This window comes from Rhinolophus sinicus, linkage group LG05, assembly GCF_036562045.2.
Source record: "Rhinolophus sinicus isolate RSC01 linkage group LG05, ASM3656204v1, whole genome shotgun sequence".
Classification (NCBI taxonomy): Eukaryota; Metazoa; Chordata; class Mammalia; order Chiroptera; family Rhinolophidae; genus Rhinolophus; species Rhinolophus sinicus.
Genome location: NC_133755.1, coordinates 86,230,189 through 86,253,362, shown reverse-complemented (window position 1 = coordinate 86,253,362; position 23,174 = coordinate 86,230,189). Strand labels below are relative to the sequence as shown.

General features: G+C 52.6%; 1 protein-coding gene across 2 annotated transcripts in view; it reads left to right on the top strand.

Annotated features, from left to right (window-relative positions):
* Nucleotides 1–13,707: 13,707 nt before the first annotated feature.
* Nucleotides 13,708–23,174, top strand: part of GLP1R (glucagon like peptide 1 receptor) — a 34,741-nt gene continuing 25,274 nt past the window's right edge. The window contains exons 1-3 of one of the 2 annotated variants that reach the window (XM_074332878.1): nt 13,708–13,948; nt 21,591–21,687; nt 22,444–22,551. In XM_074332878.1, coding sequence (XP_074188979.1) covers nt 13,871–13,948; nt 21,591–21,687; nt 22,444–22,551 — 283 coding nt within the window. In that variant the 5' untranslated portion in view covers nt 13,708–13,870. The remainder of the gene's footprint in view (nt 13,949–21,590; nt 21,688–22,443; nt 22,552–23,174) is intronic. The other variant, XM_074332877.1, reaches the window with a different exon arrangement.

Here is a 23,174-nt window from a genome sequence, read left to right as displayed (position 1 = left end):
AGGAACTGTGGAACGGAGCTGGCCCTGCAAAAGGTTTGACATTGGTGAGGGGGCTGAGGGGGTCAGGCAGCTGGACACCCATCGCAGCCAATACTCCTGGCAGCTGGAGAAAGAGAGTCTGAGGCCTGAGGGGAGACCGGGGCAGCCATCCATGGCACTGCCTTTCTTCCTCCGCACTCTCTTCCTTCTCATCTCTCATCCTCTTTCCTCACCTCCTTGGATCTGAAAACAAATCATGAACATGTGTTCCCTCTCTTCCTCTATAAAGGTCTCCTCAGAGGAGCCTAAATTCAGCAAGAGTATTTCTGACATCTGCACACAGACTTCACACCCTCGAAGTGAAGAGAGTTTTCTGGAGTGCCTGAAGTGGCGGGAAAGAGACCAGAGGAAGGTGTGATTCCTGTGCCTTCCTAGTGGCTAGGGAAGTGGGGGGTCTCTGCCTGATGACAGATTCTGAAAAGACCCCAAACACAAAGACAACTGAAATCTAAAAGCATCTGACTTAATTGCTGTTTTTCTCATAGCCATAAATTCCCTAAAAATCTTTGAAGGCTACAACTGTGCTTTGCCTTAGAAAAAAAAAATGTCTTTTGTACCTTGAGCACATGGAAGAAAATTAGTCAACTCCCTTGTTTCTTTCCTCCAACATCTGGCTTTGAATGCAAAAGGGAAGCATAGTCTTTGAACACTCAACCCTTGATTGACATACAACCTTCTGCGATAAATATAAATCCTTTGGAGTAATGCTCAAATAATGAAAACGTTCTCCATCTACCCTGAATCAATACCAGTTCCTTAGAAGCTGTTGGTGTAGCAGCTTCCTGTGGCCTGTTCCATTCTCCCCAAAAGGAGCCAGGGAGGGAGGGGCTCACCGCTGCTTTTATACTACAGTGCCTGCAAAATCACCCTCCTTGGGAAGGTGTCAGGGTGACAGGGTGACAGTTGTTTACAAACAGTTTTAACTGAACAGGTGTCCTCAGGAGCAGTGAAATTTCTCTTCGCTTCACACGTGTGTGCTGCCCTGGCGGCTCCCTGCCTTCCCAACAGAAGCTGCGATCGACTCATTCTTACTCAGGCTGTGGCTGATTAATTACGGCCCCTCCTCTCTATTTCCGGGCAAAATCCTCATTTGACCCGATGCAGATATTCGATGCTTGAGCCTCTAAATTCCCGGCAGCTTCACAGCTTCTTCAAGATGGGGTTATAAATGTGGGGGGTTCTTTTCCAGTCTCTCAAATGACAGATTCATGGGTATTTCTGTCACTGGAGCCTCAGCCTCCGCAGACATGTCATAGGGGATTTCTACCTGTATCAGAGGGGATAAGGACACCCATCTGTCATTTGTGGTTTCCATGTATTCCTTCCTGATTATTCAAACCCTTCCCCTTTCTATTGTTTCTCTTATATTGTCCTCCCAAAGGACACCCAGTGTCCATCGTGATAAGAACCTGAATGAGAGGTTGCCAGACAAATAGAAAATAGCTCTCTCTCTCTCTCTCAGAACCAACGGTTTGGCGTTTTGCTAGACCACGTCAGAAGCTTTGTCTTTCATGTGTCATCCCCTCTCCTGGGAAAAGCAGACACTTTTAGTTTTTTTCCATGTTTATGGAACATTTTAGAGAATAGACTTGCTCTTTCTGCCTGGTCTGCTTTCTCCGGAAGCCCAAGCAGTCCTTGCCAGCCGTCAGCTACGGTGTCCCCTAGTGGATTCCACAGCTCACTTTCCTCTCAGGTTCCTCCCCTGCCCATGGAACCCTGGGCTGTGGGACAGGTGGCCCAGGGATGAGCAGATGAGTCCCACCCTTGCCTCTCAGGCTCACCTGCCCGCTCTGCCCTCAGCTCCTCCAGGGCAGGGACGGACCATCACAGGAGGAAGGTCATGCTCATGCTTCATTTGCTTACATTACTCACTCCAGGAGCCATGGCAGGGTGGCAGGTGGTCACCTGGGGAGGGCAGGCCCCTGTCAGCCCAGAGGGAACCTCCCTCAGCACCAGGCTGGGATTTTTCCCCATTCTCTGCCTCCCATCCTGGAGGAGGACGTGGGTTGGAAGGGGCCAGGGTGCTCCCAAGCCCTTTCTCCTGTCAGCCTTCCACAGCCCCAGAAAAGCTCCAGAGCCAGAGGCAAGCTGGTGCCAGCTTCCATACTACAAGTCCCCCGAAACAATGTGTGTGAGCATTTCTTTTCTTCTGGGGAGAAGTCTGGGCTCTTTTAGAGCCGTCTTGATTACAGCTGTCTTCTTCATCAGCGTCTTTTAGGGCAATTCTGACTTGACTAACACAGCGTAGACATCTGCCACATCCAGCCACGAGAAGAAACTCGGGCAGCTCCTTACTCCTTTCTCATCAAAGGGAGTGGAGAGATGTGTCCCTATGTCAATTGATGTATTAATTCATCACTTGGTGCCTAATATTTAGCACTGCGATAAAAAACAAATAAGCCAATCCTATGAGGAATTGATTTCCCTTCTACATCTGTTCATGGAGACATAAATCTAAAGTTTTGTTATTTTAAAAGCCTCCAGTGCAAATATAATCTAAAATTGCTAGGCTTTGAAGTTGGGCTTTTCTGTCAAAAAATGTTTCTAGACCTGCTCCCTCGAGCTTGGCCGCTAATCTTCTGCCTCCGGGCCCCAATCACACTGATTACCTCTTGAGGTCCTTTCCAACTCATCACAACCCAAGATGATGGTGTCAGCGCTTCCTGTGCACAAGTGCCATACTAACCCTCAGGTGAGATGCAAAAGGGACCGTGCCCTCAGGCGCGTGCTATGGCGGAGACACGTGAGTCAGAGAAGGGTCATTGTGCTAAAGGTGAAGTGACATAGGCACTCAGAGGAGAGAGACTGGACTTTTTTTGGGGAGGATGGAGCAAGATCCTTGAAAGAAGTAGAATTTAGGCTGAGCCATGAAGGATGGATGGGATTTGCCAAAAGGAAACAGGGAAGAAGAACATTCTAGGTGGAGGGCACCGCAGAAGCAAAAGCCGGATGTGAACAAAGTCAGGCCAAGTTTAAACAACCACAACAAATTCACGTTGGCTATAGCACGGGACACGGGAGGGGGAGAACTGGGAGGAATGCCAGCTCCCTGAGGGGTCAAGACCGGTGTGGGGATGACCGTGACGGTTCTTTATATCCAAATGGCACTTTGTAGTTTCCAAGCTAATGTGCTTGGTTGCACACATTAGCTCGCTTGACTTTCAGAGCACACATGCAAGCGGGCAATAGCAGAGATTGTCATACAGGTGAGGAAAGTGAGACTCAGAAGTTGGGCCAATCTGCTTTAGGGCACCAAGAAAAAGAGTGGAAGACTAGAGTGAGAGCCCAGGTCTTCCCAAGCCCTGACCCAGGCCTCTCCCCTAACCCAGGTGGTAGTAGGAAGCCTGCAAGAGAACCTGCTGCGTAGTCCCGGCCCATACTGCATGCTTGTGGAATTTTTGTTCGTTGGTTTACTTTCAGGTTTAATACACTGAGTTTTCTTGTGTAAAAGCACCATGAGGTTGCCCTGGATATTCTGGTGTGGGCCAGTGAATTCCTGATAGGGAGACTTGGGGAATAGTCTCCTTCCAGAGGTCAGAGCTGTGGGTCGTGGGCGTGACATTGAAATGACCTTGGCAAAGCTGGCAGAGTTGGCCAAGACCTGCCATCAGCAGCAGTTTCCTGGGCACAGGGTCCAACACAATGCTGGGAGGCAGGGATGAGGTACATTACCACAGAGCCACAGTATTGTGTCACCATGTGGAGCTGGCTACTGCCATCCCCCCAGTAGTCCCACTGCACCAGGATGATGGAAAGCATGGCCAGGATGAAGGCCAGGCAGATGGCAGTGGGTGCCTCCTTGTGCCACTTGACGCCCACACTGACATGACCGCTGCAGTCACCAGTTGCTACCATCACCTTGAACCTGGTCTGCTTTTGCACAAGCGTGATATTCAGACCCTTGCCCTTGAGGGGCATCCCAGAAAAATGTCAATGATCTGAAACTCCTTGAAGGCCAGAGAAAAGAGATTGATCTCCAGGGACTTCATCTTCATGTCCTGGACCTGGTGACCTGGCTTGATGATAAGGACCCACTCTTTGTCCTCGATTTGCTGCCACACGTTCCAGGGTCCCAGCTCTGGTGTTGACCACAGCTGAGACCCCAACCCTGGCTGACGCTGCCCAAGCCTCCACACCCTCTCATTCCAGGACGCCTGCTGCGTCCCGCCCCTCCCACAGCACCAGTGCCATCAGCTTTCGTCTCGGAGAAGTGTTTGTGCATTTTCATACGGCACAACTGCCATGCTTGGAATTAATTCTGCGAGCCCACACCCCTGAGGAGCTCCCCCTGAGAGCACCTGGATGACAGCGGATCGGACTTCTGAGCCATTAAGTGCTGGGTAGGCTCATCAGCTTTGTTTGACATCCCGTTTGGCAAATGAGCCAGAAATCAGAGTGCATTGGGAATGAGGGCTTTCAGAACAGGGAAGGAAGTGACTCTTGCATTGGCCTTGTTAGGGGAAAGAATGCAATAGCCTGAGTCCTCAGAAAATGTCACCTGCCAGGCAAAGCCACAGGTCCACTGGAGGCCAGGTCTAGAGATCAGACCACAACAACAGAGGGTGACTCCGAGTTTCCCCCAAGGCCCGTCTCGAATTCTGAAGCATTACCATGTCACAGGTCAGACAAGACTGAGAGAAATGACCACAGACTGGAGTGGAAACTTCTGGGCTGTGATCCTGTGGAGATATAGGAGACATCTGCAGAGTCAGTCCTAGATGGCTGCAGCTGCCTCCAGCTGGCTCCCGACTGAGACCTGTGAGGTCCTTGGTGGCTGGAGAGGACCACTGAGCTCACATTCAGAGAACCAAGGTGCAATGGTGCAGCTTACTGGGGGGAGTCAGCTCAGCAACGTTCCAATTTTCTATTTCGTGTTTGTTTTCTGTTTAGGAGAAGGAAGTGAGTGGGCTGTCACCTTCCTTTCATACAGAACTGAGGGAGGTGATTTTGTCCAGCCTGAGTGTCAGCAAGAGTGAGGTCCAGAAGACTCTGAGACGAGAGTCAGGGCTGTTTCCGGGTGTCCTGCCTGCCCTGCGTGCTGACTGTCCCTTGGCTTGGGGGACTGTGATGAGGCTTTGCAGGGACTTAGACGCAGCCCTGGAGGTAACCCCAGCTCCTGAAAGCCAGTGTAACTTCCCCAATCCGGCTCCAGAGCCATTCTTTCCAGACAGAAGTTCTGGGGCCCACAGGCCCCTCTGCAGATCGTTTCCTCCCCAGACCTGAGGCCTGTGGCTGGTCTGAAGGATGCGATGAGAGGGAAACAGCTGGGGAGTTTCTAAGAAGGAGGCTGCTTGCCGGTGGGCCGGTTAGCATGTCAGTCTGATGACACCTCTTATTTTAGACTGAGGTTGACGTGGGTTTCATTTCTCATTTTGGTCGCAGTGGGTTTCTCAGCCAGGACAGACGTGTTGAAAGGCCACAGTGAGAGAGCCGGTGTGCTGCTTCCTTTTCATTTGATTTCCAAATGCGTGAAATTTGGCACATTTCCTCTTTTCCTACAGAGTTTTAATTCTGTGAAGGGACAATGTGGGCTCTGTCATAACCACGCCCTCCCCGGTCCCCCTCCCTCTCTCCAGAGAAAAAGGCAGCCAGGTGGGAAAAGCCAGAGGTGAAGGATAGAGAGGAGCCAGATGGATACAAATTAACAGGTCTGCTCTCCAGGCCCAGGAGCCACGGCCACACAGAGCTAGAATCTCCTTTCTGATGCTGCTGTCCACTGACAAAGATGAGGGGAGTGGGGGAGGAGATGGGCCCAGAGCAAGGAGTCCCGTTCACCTAACGGCAGCTACAAAGAGAGGACCTTCAGAAGCCTCTGCTTGGACTGACTAGTCCTGCCCCAGACAAGCACAGGACACGTGCCAGCCATGTTTGTCAGGGCAAGCTAACTGCAGTGACAAACAGCTCCCAAATCTCAGTGGCTTAACATGATACAATCCAATGCAGGTCAGCAGGAAACTGCCCTGCATAGTCATTCAGGAACCAAGCCTCCTTCTGTCTGTGGTTCCACTGTCCCCTGGAGCCTTAGAGGTCTCCACTGGACCGTATGTGTCCAGCTAGAAGGTGGAGGAGGACAGGGTATGGACAGTTGTGTGGGAGGTTTTATGGGCCAAGCCTGGAGATGGCCTGTATCAATTTCCTGCACATTCCATTGGTCACTAGACATCAAGGGAGACTGGGAGATGTGGTCTCAGTGTGTTATAGATTGAATTGTATCCCCCAAGAAAGATGTCTTGAAATCCAAACTTCCAGTAATTTACAACGTGACCCTGTTTGGAAATAGGGTCTTTACAGAGGTAATTGAATTACAATAAGATCTTTAGGGCGGGCTCTAATCCAATATGACTGACATCTTTACACTAAAAGAAAATGTGGCCACAGACGGACATGCACAGAGAGGGAAGACGATGTGAAGACATGGGGAGAACACCATCTACAGGCTAGGGAGTGCCCGGGGCTCCCAGAAACTCAGAGAGAAGCCTGGAACAGATTCTCCCTCTCGGCCCTCAGAAGGAACCAACCCTACCAACACCTTGATTTCTGACTGCTAGCTTCCAGAACTGAGAGAGAATAAACTTCTGTTGTTTAAGTCACCTAGTTTGTGGTATTGTGTTATGGCAGCCCCCAGGAAACGAACAACACAAGCTGTGTGTGCCCAGATTTGGGAAGCATTCGGCCAGCTCAGAGAACAGATGGCTCTTAGGGTAACACCTGACACCCTCACTGGTTCTACTACTCTTAGCAAGGCCCTCTCCCCATGACTGTCTCCCTCTCTTGGGTTTTCTTTCACCTCCTCCCCATGTGGAGAAGAGAGAGGACCTGTACTGTTCTCACCACATGTTTTTTTCTCTTCCTTGGTCCAGAGGGGTACAGACCCTGTCAACACTTTACTAACTGACCTCAAGCAAATCCTCTGACTCTGTGGGACTTAGTTTCCCTCCCTGAGGGAGCATTCCTCTCCTCTCAACAGAGGAGTCAGTAATGAAAACGATGCCGTGACACTTGGGATATACAGCGTGCTGCCTCCACCTAAGACAGCAATAATCACCGTAGCTGGAGAGGCCGTAAATCCTCCCAACTGACTGCCCAGAGCTGGACAGGACCCAGCACCTGGGAAACTCAGCTGGATTGGTGAATAGGGGCTATGATCGTGATACTGTCTTGGAGACAGGGCCTCTTCGGTCCACCCAGGCTCTTCCAGAGCCAGGAGACGAGGCTGTGGCCACCTGGGCCAGGAAGGGATGCACTGAGCTGGAGCCCCTGGGCATCAGCAGTTGTACCTGTGGCCTTACTGAGGTCTGGCCCAGCTGGTGCACCAACAGCTGGGAAGATGGAGGGCCGGAGAAATACCAGTGGCAGCAATGCTGCCATTTACTGAACACTGCTTTGTGCCAGATTCTGGGCCAGAGATCTTCTTGATTGTCTCCCAATTCTGCAGGTGGGTTTGCATCTAGGCTGTCTTGGGCTATTTTGAACCATCTTCATTCAAAGCTGGTTACTTCACTGCTTTGTGCTTCAGGTTCCTCATTAGAAAAATCGGGATTCAAATGATGCCACTCTGCAACCCAGGGCTACTCCCAGAAGACCTGGGTCAGGGGCAAAGGACATGGTCCGAGAAAAGAAGCAGGAGACAGAGGGCGGAGCCTTTGCCCACAGGGGAATCCTCCCAACACATGCCATTGACCCCGGGAGCTGCTGGCAGCCATGGTCTCTTGGCTCCTGGCAGAAGGCAGATTCCTGAGCTCACTCCTGTGGTCTCTGCCATCTCCCAGCAGCAGGTCTTCACTACTGGTGATGACTAAGGTGAAGGCGGTGGTGAGCATTAAAGGAACACTCACAGGGCTCCTAGGACAGTGCCTGTCTCAAGGCAGGTGCTCAGTTAAAGTTGGCCTTTATTATTATCCCCATTGTACAGATCGTCAGACTGAGGTTTGGAAATATTCAGTGAGTGATTGAACTGGATTTGAACCCAAGACCAAAAGACTCTAAAATGTGTGTGTGTGCGCACACGCGCGTGTTTATATTCCACTAAAAGATGTGGGCTCTTTCCTTGTCCAGTCACCCAGAAGAGGGGTATGGTCTTCACTTTTGGAAAATAAAGAAGTTTCTTAGGAACTTGGAGCTTGGAAAGTAACTTGAACTTGGAAAAGATTATTTTTTAGCGATTCTTTCTCCCCTGCCCTTCCCTTCCTTCCCTTTTTCTTTCTGCCTGTTCTTTCAGTTTCCCGCCTTCCTCCCTCTCCATCTTCCCCCATGTGAAAGGTTCTGTCCTATCCATTGGCCGGGACTTCCTACTAAGGAGTGGGTTTCCCTCAGCCAGAGACAGAGGAGGGTGGGTGGCCTGCTCTCGGGTGTCTCCAAATGGACAGGGCCTTGCAGGACCTTTCCCTCAGATGCACACATCGGTTGCTCCGCTTCCCATTTCTGAAGATAATGTCAAACCAAGTTTTCTTAATGGAAACTGCAGATGCCCCACTTTCAGACCACAGGAGGAGCTGTGGGCATTGTGGGCATGGGGGTTCAGAAGCAGGACCCAGAACTCGGGGCTGCAGAGGAGGAAGCCACAGGGGAGGTGCTCCCAAGACAGCCTGGCAGAGCTGAAACTGGCACCCTCTGCTCTGCCACAGACCCAGCTGGAGCTGCTGCACCAGCTTTGGGGGCAGGTGGGCCTACGACGAATGCCAGCCCTGCTCTGTGAGCAACTCACTTTTCATCCCCGAGCTTTGGTCTCCTCAGCCATAAAATGCGCATAACAGTACTTGGTCATAACACCGGAGGAGATTGGGCACACTAAGCACTCAGCAACACCTGGCTCGGTGCAGGGGTGGGGGTGGAGGGGGCTGAGAAGCGGTAGCTATTGTTTTTATTCATGGTTATTGTTACTTTAGGAAATAGTATTGCATCCATTCAAATCTCTGTTCTTACAGAGCTTCTTGCCCTCTCTTCTTGGACCGCTTGTCTTAGTCCATTTGGGCTACTACAACAAAATGCTATAGACTTGGTGGCTTATAAACAACAAACATGCATTTCTTATAGTTCTGGAGGCTGGAAGTCCAAGATCGTAACACCAGTAGATTTGGTGTCTGGTGAGAGCCCACTTCCTGGTTCATCGATGGCCATGTTTTCTCTGTCCTCACATGGTGGAAGGGACGCAGGAGCTCTCTGGGGTCTGCTTTATAAGGGCACTAATCCCATTCACAAGGGCTCTGCTCTCATGACCTAATCACCTCCCAAAGGCCCCACCTACTAATAACATCACATTGGGGGGTTAGGATTTCGACATATGAATTTGGGGGCTGGGGGACACAAACATTCAGACTACAGCAGGGCCTGAGCGAGAGGCCCTGATAACAGTGTGGGGAGAGGAGAGGACCGTACTCCCCAGTATATAATCTGTTCTCTCTCCCAGCACATCCTCCTTTTGATAAGTTTTTGAGCGCCTACTATGTGCCAGACACTTCAATGGATATTTGGATTGACACATTTCCATGGGGGAAAACATCACTGAGCACCTGCTATGAGCTAGGGCCTGTGCCGACACTGGATATCCAGAGACGAAGATGGAAACATCCTTCCCTCAAGGAGCCCACAATCCAATGAGGGAAAGTCATAATGAGATAGTGACAGAACACAGTAAGTGCTTCAATTCATTCCATCTGTTGTTTTGAACAAGAGTCACTGAACACCTCGTATGTATGTGCCAAGTACGGCACTGGGTACTGTGGGTATAGAAGTGAGTAAAACAAGATCCCTACTCAGGGAAGCCGAGGAATTAACCAGCATTCAAGAGGGTTCCAAAGTGCCCAGATGGCGGTAAGCACAAGGGACCAGGGCCCTGCAAAATTGGGGTGTGGGGTGCAATCATGGAAAGCTTCTAGGTGGGGGTGACCCCTCCGCGGAGGCTCTGAGGGTGGGTAGGATTTGGGGTACCCTGAGGGAGAACCATGTTTCAGGGAGACTTCCAGGGCTCTCACTGCTGACTAAAGCATCTATGCTGTCCAAAGGGGCACTGAGGGGCAGGGATAAGAGAAGGTTTCTTAGACGAGCAGCTGCCTGAGCTGGGTCCTAAAGCATGAGCAGGAGCGCAGGCAGGCAGGGTGGGTGAGGACACTTCAGACAGAAGGTACCACGTGTGCAAAGAGATGGGAGAATTACTTGCAAGAGGTACAGTTGGGAGGTTAAGTGGGGAGCAGATCTAAGGAGAATCCGTAGATGTTAAGGAATTTGGAGGATTGGGGAAACAATCGCTAGGCTCAGGGACAAGGTCAGATAAGGGTTGGAGAAAACAATCCTCTAGGAGACTGGATAAGGAGGGAGGGAGAGCAGCTGTTTGAAAAACGGAACCAGACCTTGGACCTGCTCTGAAGCTTACTTACCTTACAAGTTGGAGGAATAATACTGACAAATGCCTAATACACAAGCTCCCAGCAGCTGCAGGGCACATCCACAGAAGCACCAGGGCATGGCAGGCGCCTGGTATCACCCGTCATACCGGAGACAGAACCAGGAAGTGTCTGTGAACACTGGGCACTTACGAGGCACAGACCTGTGCCAGTGCTGAAATACAGCATGCTGGCCCTCTTGGAGCCTCGGTGTAATAAGAAGGAGACAATTACAATCCACATTGGCACATACGAAATAAGGGGCAGCCTCAGAGCAAACTCAGAGGCTTTGGACCCCCAAGTGTTAAAAAGAGAAGTTAAATAATCTGCCACCCAAATGCCTCTGGGCTTAGGGGCCCAGCTCCCATCCCTGGATACTCTCATATGCCCACTGTCTTCAGCTGGGCTCTCCCAGAAACAGACCCTGAGATGAGGATTTCAGACGAGTAGTTTACTTTTATTTGGGAGGTGTCCTCAGGAAGCACTAGTCCCCTACTGTTAGAAAGTGAGACTGGCCAGGGAAGGAAGCCAACACTGGGTGCATTACGGGGCAGGTTAGCACTGTGGGAAGCTGAGGCTCCACCCCTCTGGGACCTCTGGGAGACTGTCGTACACACCTGAGTTGTCCTGTCCAAGTGGTGAGGAACTGGGGTGTTTATCCATCCACTCATGTCCATTCACGCTTGAGAACTGCTCCTAGGGGTGCCTGCCCTGCAATGGCTGAACACAAAAGTCTCCTCCCAGTCACAGAAAGCCCCGACCCCGCAGAGAGAAAGTGGTCTTTTAAAGCGCGGAGGGCAGGACTTATACAGCATCTGCTTATCCCAGCAGTGCTAATTCTGAGTGTAATTGTAAGCTAAATGGCTCCAAAAAACACTTATTTAATGTCTTTCTCCTGCATTAGAATGGAATCTCCCTGAAGATAGATGCTGTGGCACCACTTAGCACCACTCTACCCCTGAGGGCCTAGTTCAGTGTCTGGCACATGACAGGTATTCCATAGATACGTACTTCTGGATTAAATGTAATTTGGAGGTTGGTATGTTCATAGTAAAGGCAGAGTTCTGTGTAAATACTTTCTCTAGCCCCTTAGCTTCCGCTCTCCTCTCCTCTCCCCATGCCCCAACCCTGGTATCACAGAGCCGGCAAGTTGTTTCCCAACATCTATCTATCTATCTATCTATCTATCTATCTATCTATCTATCTATCTACCTACCTATCTATTATCATCTATCTATAATCTATCCATCCATCTATCTATCTAGATATATACACTTGACCTTTGAACAACACAGGTTTGAACTACACAGGTCCATTTATACACAGAATTGTTTCAATAAATATACAGTCGGCCCTACACATCTCCAGGTTTCGAATTTGCAGATTCAACCAACAGCAGACCGAAGACAGTATTTTTCTTTCTTTGTCTTGTTCCTTTGTTGCTTTCAGTTTTATATCCCACATATCAGTGAAATCATACGGTTCTCAACTTTTCTCCTCTGACTATTACAGAATTGTACACTTGAAACCTAGGTAACTTTACTAACCGTTGTCACCCCGATAAATCTTAATTTAAAAAAAAGAAAAAGAAAACTATTTTTCTATCCTCGGTTGCGAATCCACAGATGCGGAGGGCCAACTGTACCCATTGGTCTATACCAGTTTATAGAAGACACTTGAGCATCCATGGATTTTAGTAACTGTGGCCGGTCCTGGAACCAATCCCCTGTGGATACGGAGGGATGACTGGAGTTAAGTGTTTGGTGAGTCAAAAGTTATTTATACGTGGATTTGCAACAGCGTGGGTCAGTACCCCTAACCCCAGCGTTGTTCGAGGCTCAGCCGCATTAGCCTTCCTCTAGAGTAATAAAAGCCCTAATATTAACTTTGCCAGAGATCACTTAGAATAAAAGTCACTTTCCCCAGCCTCCTTTGGAGCTAAGGGTGCCACGTGTCTAGTTCTGCCCAGTGGGCGAAACTGACAACTGCATTTTCCAGGATGTGCCTTATGGGTGGAGGTGTACCCATCTTCTCCCCTTTCCTCCTTGCTGGCTGGAATTTGGATATCCTGGTCAGAGCTGGAGCAGCCACCATGGATCACCACGTGGAAGGAAGCCTTGCACCATGAGAATGGTGGAAGTTAGAAGAGCCTGGGACCCTGAGGACCAGGCAGCCACTGCTCCAACCCTGAGCTGAACCTCTGGCCTAGCTTTACATGATACCGCCCTCAGTTATGCCATTGTGGTTTGGGCTTTTCTGTCAAGTGCAGATGAACAAACTAATGCTAAATGACACACAGAGGTGACTGTCAAACTGACTTCTGGGAAGAGGAGGGAATAAATGACTCCAGGGTAGTGGAGACAGAGCTAGCTGGGGAGGAAGCCCCTCTTGCTGAACGGGAGTCCCTGGCTCATGCCACTAGCTGTCTCCCACCTCTTCCCAGTCCCCTCGCCCCTTCCCCTGACAGAGCCAGCCTCCTCTGGGCTTTGAAAAGTTCTGTTCTTTCCCTGAGGAACAGCTACTCCAACAGATTCCCTCTCCCTTTGGAATGCTCCAGACATGTCCCATGGCAGGTCCAGGGCTGAGGGCTGCTGCCGCCCCTGTTCCCCACAGTGACATCGAAGTTCTTTGCGGGGTGTGGAAGGTAATCCTTCTTTCCCACCCCCAATCCTCACAGGCACTACTAGGTAACAAAGTCAGTGCCTCCTTATCTTCTTAGCACGCTCTCCCACAGCCTGCTGCGTTTGGGGGTGGGGTGGACACAAGAGCAGGTAAAATACGAGGAGACAAAGACGCAGGAATCACAGGGAAGAGCCATGGGCACATGTTATCGCACCGACACAGGATTCTCAGAGCCCAGTGATTCAGAGCAGGGGCCGTGGGGGCTGCAGAAGTGGGAGAACCACTCCCCACCATCAGGGCTCCATCCATCCATTTGTTGTCTCCCCTCTCCTTCCCCAACCTTGGTTGTCCCAGGGCTGCCTGCGGGACAGAGCTCGGGAATAAGAAGAGGTCTTGGAAAACGGTTAAGTAACCCGGCTAGTCTTTCTAGTCACTCGCAGTTCTTAGCGTGACACTTTCTGGGAAGGGTCTGAGTGACGGTGTGACCTTGGACCAGTCCCATGGGCTCCCCCGGCCTAAGTTTCCGTACCCTGAGTAGGTGTGGGGCGGTTGGGCTTTCCTTAGCTGGCGGCACCTGGGAGGAAGTGCGGCGGTGGGGGGCGCAGGGCCGGGCGGCAACCCGCCGGGACAGGCTGAGCAGCGCAACGGGGTGGCCGGGAGGCTTTCGCCGGCCGGGGCTGAAGGCCGGGGACCCCGCCAGGCCCCTCCCGCGGGCGGGGCGGCCCCGCGCCGGCTCCTCCCCCGCGCCCGCCGCTGGCCGCCTGCCCGGGATCAGTCGTCGCGCGCGGTTCCGCAGGTGGCAGCGATGGTTCAGTCCTGAGCGCCCCGCCATGGCCGGCGCCCCCGGGCCGCTCCGCCTGGCGCTGCTGCTGCTCGGGGCGGTGGGCAGGGCCGGCCCCCGCCCCCAGGTGAGGCCGAGGAGCCCGGGGCAGGGGGGAGGCGGGAGCGCAGCGGGTGGCGGGTCCTGGCTGGGGCGGCGGGACTTGAGCGAAACTCCGCGACCGCAGGCAGACGGACCCGAAGCTTCGAGGGGAGTAGGGAGCGGGGAGTTGGCGTTCTGGGCTGGGTGACCGAGGCGGCTTAGCCCGCGGGAGGCTCCCCCATCCCGGGCGCGGCACCCTCTTCCTGTCCGCCGGGGCCCCTCTGCCAGGGCGCCAGCTGCCCCGCGGCCGCCTGGCGCTGACTTCTGTGCCGCGGCTCCCCAGACACTTTCCCAACTCCTTCTCCTCGGAAACCCGTGCCAGCCGCCCTGCCCCAGCCCAGGCTCGCCCCCTTCCTGACCTCAACGTCTCCCACTGCGCCTTGACCCTGCCCCGCAGTGCCTCCCCGCAGCCTGCCCGCTCGCTGGTCAAAGACCCTGAGATGACTCTGGGGGACAGAGAGAGCCAGGGTGTGGACACCCAGCTCCATTACCCCCTCACCAGCCCCCCGGCACAGCCTTTAACTCATAGCCCCAGGGACCCTGCGGTGGCAGCTTGTTGTCCTTCCTTGTGACCTCCCAGATGGAACTCGAGTGCCACCCCACCCCACCCCCAGCCCCTGCGGCAAACACACCGCCGGAGGCTCCTGCTCCTCTGGAAGCAGCCAGGCCCCCCTCACACACTGGCCTGAGCCCTCCTTCTGAGCCCCCCTGATTGACAACACACACCAGAGCACATACTGGGACACACAGATACCGTAACCTCCTCCGTGTCACTGGAGAGCAGGCCACAGGGTGGACCCCAAAGCCCTTCTCCTTGGCCTTCACTGTCCTCCCTCCTCCAGGCTCCGGGGCTGGGGGCCATCCATGGTCAGCCTGCTTTTGGACAGGGAAGTTGTGCAAAGCTGCTGTGAGATGCTTGAGCAGAGAGGGGGTACAGGCTTGGGTGGCCTGTCCTGTGTCAGGGAACTGGCTCTTCCCATTGCCTCCCATCCCTACCCTCAGACCTAAAACACCGAGAGCTTTGGGGAGTGGACCTGTACAGGCTTTGAAATGTGTCCCAGCACAGGTGGGAGGCAGGGTGAGGGGCCATTGCCTTGGCCGAGGATGACTCTGCCCCTTAAGAATCCAAATGTGGACGGATGTAACTCCCAGCTAAGGGGCCAGGCCATTTTCAGGCCCCAAATTCTTTTCCAGATGTCTTCCCTCTCCCTGTACCCCAGGACAGCCGCAGGAGACACCCTCCCTCCCATAGCACCTTCCCCCAACCCCTCAGCCAGGCTTTGGCTTCCCTGTGCACTTGGGATATTTCTGGAGCCAGGACTGCAGACCCATTACCTGCTTCTCTCTCACCTTTAGCCCTCCTCTAGGCTGGGCTGGGCTAGGGGTCCCATCCTGTTCCAGGTCAAGTTTGAAAACTGGTTTGGATTAAGGGAAGAGGAGTGGTTCTGGGGGCTGCCTGTCTGCTCCTCCTTTACCCAGAGGAGTCAGGCTTCTTGAACCTGCCATGTCTTCTGATCCCCTCAATTCTCAGCCCTGGGCCAAGGGCAAAAGCCGAATATCCTGAGGTCATAACAGGTGGGGCAGGGGCGGAGCAGAGAAGGGCAGGATGAGCTGGTCTCTGAGCAGAGAGAGGGGAGCTTTGGGGCATGCTCTCCTTGGGGACCCTGCGCATCCCTGGCCACCGTGGAGATCTGAGCGACCAGGACTTTGAGGTTAGACTGCAATAATTATGACACAACCTCATGCCCGTGTATAAGACTCTAAAAATGGTAAATTTCACATTCTATTTTCTGTTCATGAGATTTGTAAGACTCCCCTCTCCCTTGCGTGTCACTGATGGGGGGGACAAAAGCTCAGAAAAGAAGGGTTTTCTGTATAAAGTGACCCAGTGGTTTAGAGAGGAACCAGGGGTGCAGGGCTGGGCTGGTGCCTAATTCCAGCCTATCCCAGCGGGACTGAAGGAAGATCACAGAGTGAGCTCTCCTCTGTCAGGCCTGACCAGGCTGGAAGCAGCTTCCTGCAGGCAGCGCGATGGCTGATTGAGCTCTAAAGAAGCAGACCTGGGCCACTTTCTTGCTGCTGGAAAGGACCACCCACCCTCTAGCCCTATTCCTTCTCCAAGACCCCTTTGAGGGAGCTGTTCTACTGAGGAGACAGGCAGTCCTTTGACACCCAAAATTAGAACGAGACAAACCTGAATTCAACTATCGGGTCCTTTGTTAGCTGGACACTTGACCGTCCGAACCGCAGTTTTGTCATCCAGAAATAGGTGTCACCAGCTCGACCATACAGGGTTATGGAGAGGACTGAGACACTGGCGCCCTGAGACAGCAGCTTCAGTCGCTTGGGGGAACTGACTTGTTTGTCCTCGGAAATCTGAAAGCCTTCTCCAGGACAGCAGAGTAGGGCTGTGGGCCTGGCCTCTGCACTCCAGTGAAGGGTGGAGGGAGTCCAGGGTGCACAGTGGTCAGTGAGGACAGGGACGGCCGGTGGGTGCAGGGGCAGGAGCAAGCAGGAAGTCACATCCTGCTCTCCAGTGCGTTAGCTGTGGCCTGCCTCTACTCTAGGCAGATTCCCGTGTGTGTGTGTGTGTGTGTGTGTGTGTGTGTGTGTGTGTTAGAGAGATATAGAGATACAATAACAGACAGGTAGAGAGAGACAGAAAGAGAGAGACCAAGGGGTGAGGGGTATGAGCCTGTTTCTCTGTGTAGTTGTATATAATCCTATGTGTGGCAGTCTGCCTGTATGTGTCACTGTGTGTGAAACATCTCAGCATATAATTGTCTGTGACAGTGTATGTGTGTTTATGACCCTATGTGTGATGCTGTACCTATGGGAAGGTCTGTGTGTGTGTGTGAGAGAGACAGTGTGTGACTGGGTGTCTTCCAGTATGTGTCCGTGTGTGGGTGAGAGAGGTGCTTGTGACAGAATGAGTGGCTGTTTCTCTGTATATATGTATGTGACAGGGTGAGTTAAGTGTATGTCAGTCAAGGTGTGTGTGTGTGTGTGTGTGTGTGTGTGTGTGTGTGTGTATTTAGGGGCAAAGTCTCTGCATGTGAGTGTGTACCTGACATCTGTGTGGGTTTGCATGTGTGAGAGAGACTCTAGGTAATGTGTCAGTGTGTCAGCAAGTGCTCAACAGCGTGGGTGAGAATGTGTGTGCAGTTTTCCTTTCCCTGTCCCTCCACTCACCTATCAGGAGCTCTTAAAAAAAGTGGGGGGAGGTCTAAGAGCCCCACCCCTCCAGGATGCAGGGGCCTGGGGTGATGCTTTGGGCTCTGGAGGAGGCTTGGAGTCCCAGGAAGAGCCCTCGAGGAAGATGGTTGTCTTCGGAGCCGTCTTTCTCCTTTTGGGAGGCCCTCTCCCGTTATTCCCACCTCAGTGGCCCAGAGAGGCAAGGTCTCGTTCCTCCTCCCCTTCAATCAAAAAAGTTCCCAGAAAAGGAAAGAATCTGATGCAGTCACATTGCGAACTAAAACTGTATGAGTAATTGTTCAGGTTATCAGCCAGTCTTTGGAGAGAGAATGCCCTCCCAGGGTGTGGGAAAGGCCATCACCTCGAAGCGACTACTCATCTACTTCCCTTTCTGCTCTTCTTCCTCCCCACACTGCCCACTTGTACAGGGCTTGTCAATTCATAAAGATTTTCACCTACTTTAGCTTGATGGATCTGTGCAGTAACTCTTTGAGAAGAATGATGTGCCCATTTTATAGGTGAGGGAACTGAGGCCCCTGAAGATTAAAGGGTGTCTAATCAGTCAGTCTCATATTAACAAACAGAGCTGGGGTTTAAACCAGGAGGCCAGAGGTCTGGGTAGTTTGTGACTCTGTTCAGTGCTTGCACACCACTCCCTCCTGGCATCCTCTTTCTCACCTCCTGCTTCCTCTCCAAACTCCTGAATCTGAGAGACGCCCTCTCCTTATTGTAACCTCCACCTTGGGCATTGTTGCCATTTGCCTTCACCCCCTTCAGAGAGATCCCATGAAGCCTGGTTAAGTCCCGATTCTAAAACCTGCCAACATGCCCTCACCCTGGCCCTGCAGGCCCCCACTGCCGCCCTGTTCTCCGGGCCAGCTCTGCTGCCCTGTGAGGGACAGGGTCACCCCCTGCTGTGTCCTCCCCACCACTCCACAGCCCCAGCACCACCTCACCAGGCTTGGAGCAGAGAGTCACATCACAGGAGAATGTCATGGGGGAGGGGCTGGTTGAACAGGGCCTTGCCTCTCCTTGCAGCTCCCTGTCCATCAGCGTGGAGTCCCGAGCATCCCACTTGGCTTTGCTACCACCTTTGGTCGCTGCTGGAAGATGTCACAAATTAAGCAGATGATGTGTTCATCTCCTCCTTTTGGGAGTTGGTTAATCCTTGACTATACATTTTCCATGTGCCAGGGGCTGTTCTAAGCATTAGCTCACTTAATCCTTGCAACAAGCCTAGGTGGGGAGGGACTATTATTCTCACTTTGCACATGTGTAAACTGAGGCTAGACGTTAAAACTCTTGCACAAGGTCACACATTTAGTTTATGAGGGACTTATTTATTAACTCCGGGTCAGGCCCAGGTCTGAGTCCAAAGCCAGGGCTGTTCCGCCTCCTCTGTGTTTCTGTGCTCACCTGAGCTCCCGGGCGCTGCTGCCCTGGTGGCCCCGGCCCTGCCCAGACCAGATCCAGGCCTTTGTCCCAGCTCCTGCCCGCCGCTCTCTCCCTGACCCAGAAGGTCCTCCTGCATATCAGTCCAAGGCTTTCCTCTGTTCCATGGAGCATCCGTGTAGGCCTTCTGCTGAAATGCCCACCCTCCACCCTTGCTAACCCAGGCTCTCCCCCACCCACCCCGCTTCACCCCAGCTCACTGTCCTCAGAGTCCCCCAGGGCTCTGGAGTCTACACTGAGCCCTGCCCCAATCCCTCCCTGCGCATGTTCCCCCACTGCCTTCTCCGTTCTGTTCAGAAAAGCATTTGACCCCCCCACCCCGCCACAGGTGGCCTGGGGACTCTCTTAGGCCAGGGCTGTGTCCTGTATGTTTGTGTCCCCTCATACCCCCCACCACCACCCAGAGCCTGGCTCAACATAGCTTCCATAAACACCAGGTTGGGGAGAGGCCTGAGGTCTGGGTAGTTTGTGCTGGGGGGCAGGGGGCAGTGATGAGCAGTATTTCGAGACTCAGCTGGTGCAAGAAGAAGACAGAGGACCCTGTTGTCAGGAAGCTCTCTTTCTGAGGAGAGAGACACAGCCGTGTGTGTGTGTGTGTGTGTGTGTGTGTGTGTGTGTGTGTTCTCATAGTACTTTATTTTTTAATTTATTTTTAATTACAGTTGACATAATATATATTAGTTTCAGGTGTACAACGTAGTGATACACCATTTATATAACTTATGACGTGATCACCACGACAAGTCTAGTGACCATCTGCCACTATAAATGGTTATTACCATATTATTGACTATATTCCTTATGTTGTACGTTATATCCCCATGACTTATTCATTTTATAATTGGAGCCCCAGTCTGAGGGGAGACACAGCCCTGTCCTCAGGGAGCCCCAGTCTGAGGGGAGACATAGCCCTGCCCTCAGGGAGCCCCAGTCTGAGGGGAGACACAGCCCTGCCCTCAGGGAGCCCCAGTCTGAGGGGAGACACAGCCCTGCCTCAGGGAGCCCCAGTCTGAGGGGAGACACAGCCCTGCCCTCAGGGAGCCCCAGTCTGAGGGGAGACACAGCCCTGCCCTCAGGGAGCCCCAGTCTGAGGGGAGACATAGCCCTGCCCTCAGGGAGCCCCAGTCTGAAGATAATTTCATATCTGAAGCGCTGCTCAGAGCAGGTGACAGGGAGGCCTCTGTCTCGAAGCTCCCTGGGTGTTGGGCCAGGCTGGCCTTCATGGTGCTGACCTTAGCCTTAACCCTACACCCCACCCCCACCCTGAGACTTCTGGTTTCCATGGGTGTCCTTGTCCCCACTCCCTGGCCCAGGTATACCTTCTGCCCCAGTTCCCAGCAGTGACCTTGATTCCTGCCTGCTTTCCTCCTAGAAAGAGAGACCAAGGGGCAATCTCCCCAGCCTCTCCCCGCTCCCAGCACCAGTAGCTGCTGTATTCAGGGACTAGGAGAAGAAGGAAAAGGGGTTTGGGTGGGGTGGGGGTTGATCCACCAGGCCTGGCTCTGGTGAAGACGGTGACCCCTCAGTTATAGCTAAAATCATGCCACTGCCTTTACTGTTGTTGAGTTTGATTTCTTGTTCATTTTATTTATTTATTTACTTACTTAACTTATTTATTTAACAATTACACTTGACTTTGCCCTCAGGTAGCCCCACCTCCGGCCTCAGCACACTCACTCCAAGAATGTGTCTGGGGCTTAAGCAAGCTTGGTCCCCTCCTTGGGGCTTCCTAATCTGTAGGGACCAGCACATGGCAGCAGGTGTCTTTACAGGTGGTGTCTTATAAAACAGAACTCAGCTTAAACTGGGGAAGGGTTACTCAGAAACCAGATCCGGCAAGTGATTAAGCACCACCAGGCCAAAAGCAAGCTATTTAGATTTCAGCACACGTGTATATTTTTGTGATTTCAAAAAAGTCAAATTTTGTTTTAAATTATGTATAAGCCCTAAATTTTATACAAGAGGCTCCCTGGTCATTTCAGCATCTGCAGCCTCTACATGAAGAATATTTATAATCTTGAGCCTAGTCAGGAAAAAATACGAATGAAAAAGAAACACAGTCCCAAGACATATCTAAAGGAAGTGCACAAAAATGTTCAGAAGGGACCATTCTCCATTAGGGTCTCTGCTAAAAAGCCAGTTCTGTTACCACCTCATCTGAAAATTGAGGTTATATTCCCTTGTTCACAGATCGGGGGATCCCGCCCATTGTAGGCCTGGTCTCCGTGTTCTAGAACTTTCAGGACTCCTCCTGCTCCAGTTGATAGAAGCTGATTTGAATATTTGATCTGTGTTGTTATGTTAAAAGGGGAAATGGGGTGGGGGGGGTCCGTGTTGGCCCCCCACTGGCATCATTGGTTGTGTCTGAGGGATATAATGGAGTCGCATTACCAGGCTCTGAGGCACTGAATCCCTCCACACCTCACACCCTCCAACACTCCATCACAGTCACTGATCTGGGGGACTCCGGGATCTGGCCTCAGCTCTTCTCCTTGGGGTGCTGTGTGACCTTCACTGAGTCCCTGTCCCACTCTGGGCCTGCATTTCCCCTGCTAGAATGGTTGAAAGTGTGAGAAGTTTACAGGCAGGCTGATGGGCCCTGGGAAAGGAGCCCATGGCGATCACAAAGCTCGAGGCCCTCAGGAGCTCTGTCCTAGGTGAGGTCAGATGAGACCATGATGCGACACTCTCCCCTCCCCCTCCCCCACTCACCCCCAACAGCATCAAGTCAGTAGACATTTGCTGGGCACTGCTACACACAGGCTGTGCACCGGTCCCCTGGGAGGAATAAAGATGTAAAAACATTTCCCCGGAGCCCTCTGCGGCGGCAATTTGTTCTCCCCTTCTCTCAGAGATGCCAATGCCTGGTGGAGTTTGGGGCTCTGAGGTCCCTGGAAGATCAAGAAACCCAGTGTGTGGGGCAGGGGTAGAAGAGAGGTTGGCTGCATCCAAAGGCCCCCCGTTTCTGCCCTTCCCCCCAGGGTGCCACTGTGTCCCTCTCAGAGACAGTGCAGAAATGGCGAGAATATCGCCGCCAGTGCCAACGCTTCCTGACTGAGGCTCCACCCCCAGCCACAGGTGAGTCCAGGTGGGGCCCTCAACCAACCAACTCCCTGAAGGCTTGAAGACCCCAAAGCCACGGCTGGGCATCATTTGCTTCTCTGGGATGCCATGTCTGCCCTTTGCCTTGGGCTGCCATCTCATTGCTGTCTATTCCCCCTTGTCCCCGGCTTGGGTCCCTCAGGAGCAGGGACCTGGCCTTTCCATTCTGTGTCCTCTTCAGCACTTCACGGCCTGCGCAGGGGCTGGAGGCCCACCCAATCAACATATTTATAGGAGTAAATGTATTTGGGGAGGGGAGTAGTTTTTAAAGAGCACAATATTGGAGACAGGCCTGGGTTTAAATGTTGACCCACAATCATAACACGGTGATCTTAGGAAGCTTATTCCAGCCATGTGAGGTACCATTTCCTCCTCACCTGTGATGTATAATTTAAGAATAGGCCTATAGTTTATTGAGCACTTACTATTCTCAGGCATCTATGTAGCATACACTGTTTGTCCCCACAAAGCCCTGTGGGACCAGGATTGCCCCCATTTTACAGATGAGAGAACAGAGACATTAAATAATGTGCTCAAAGTCTCACTGTTGGTAAGTGGCCAAGTCCCCTTGCTTGGCACCTGCCGGGTGAGGAAAGTGGCATATAGCAAGTGCTAGCAGCAGTTCACAGGGTGCAGGTTTCTGCCCTGCCAGCCAGCCTCCATGGTGGGGAGGGGAGAAGAGGGGCAGTGCCATGGTCAGGCCTGGACTCAGGACTGTTACCCTGCACCCAGGACTGTTCTGCAACCGGACTTTTGATGACTATGCCTGCTGGCCAGACGGGCTGCCCGGCTCCTTCGTGAATGTCAGCTGCCCCTGGTACCTGCCCTGGGCCAACAGCGGTGAGTCCCTTCCCCTGCACATGGACTGCCTTTCTTCAAGTCCAGGAGGCCAGGGTGGGGTGTGGAGCTGGGGCCGGGGGCATGCTGCTTCCTTTCCACTGAGACAGCCCTCCCCACCCCAGAAGGACTTTCGGTCTCCTTATGCGTGGTCGGCCTGTCTTTCTTTGAGGGGAGAGGGAGGGGTATCAGGTGTAACCTGGGCCTGGGGCCTGTGCTAACAGGTGGGGTGGGGGGAAGTGTGGGGTTTGACTTAAGAGAGAAATGTGAACCCCTCATCCAGTAGTCAGGAAAGGAGCCAGGTGGGAACAGATACTGGGGGTTCAGGGAGGGGCGTTACCCAGAGGTGTCATTGCTCTGATGTATATATATGTATGTATGGTGGGTGTTTGTAGGTGCCCCCTACCTGGCCACGTCCTGACTCTTCAGAGGTTCACTAGTCAGGTGAACCCAGGTGGGAGTAGTGACCAGGGCAATGGTGGGGTTGTCCCTCAGGACCTCACTCCTGACTGTAGGGACACCCTGCACTGGGAAAGGTGTGACCAGGTAAGTGAGAGGGTCACTGGAGTACAGAGACTTACAGGAGCTGCAGGGGGACCTTTGACTGGAGGAGTAGTTAGTGTGGC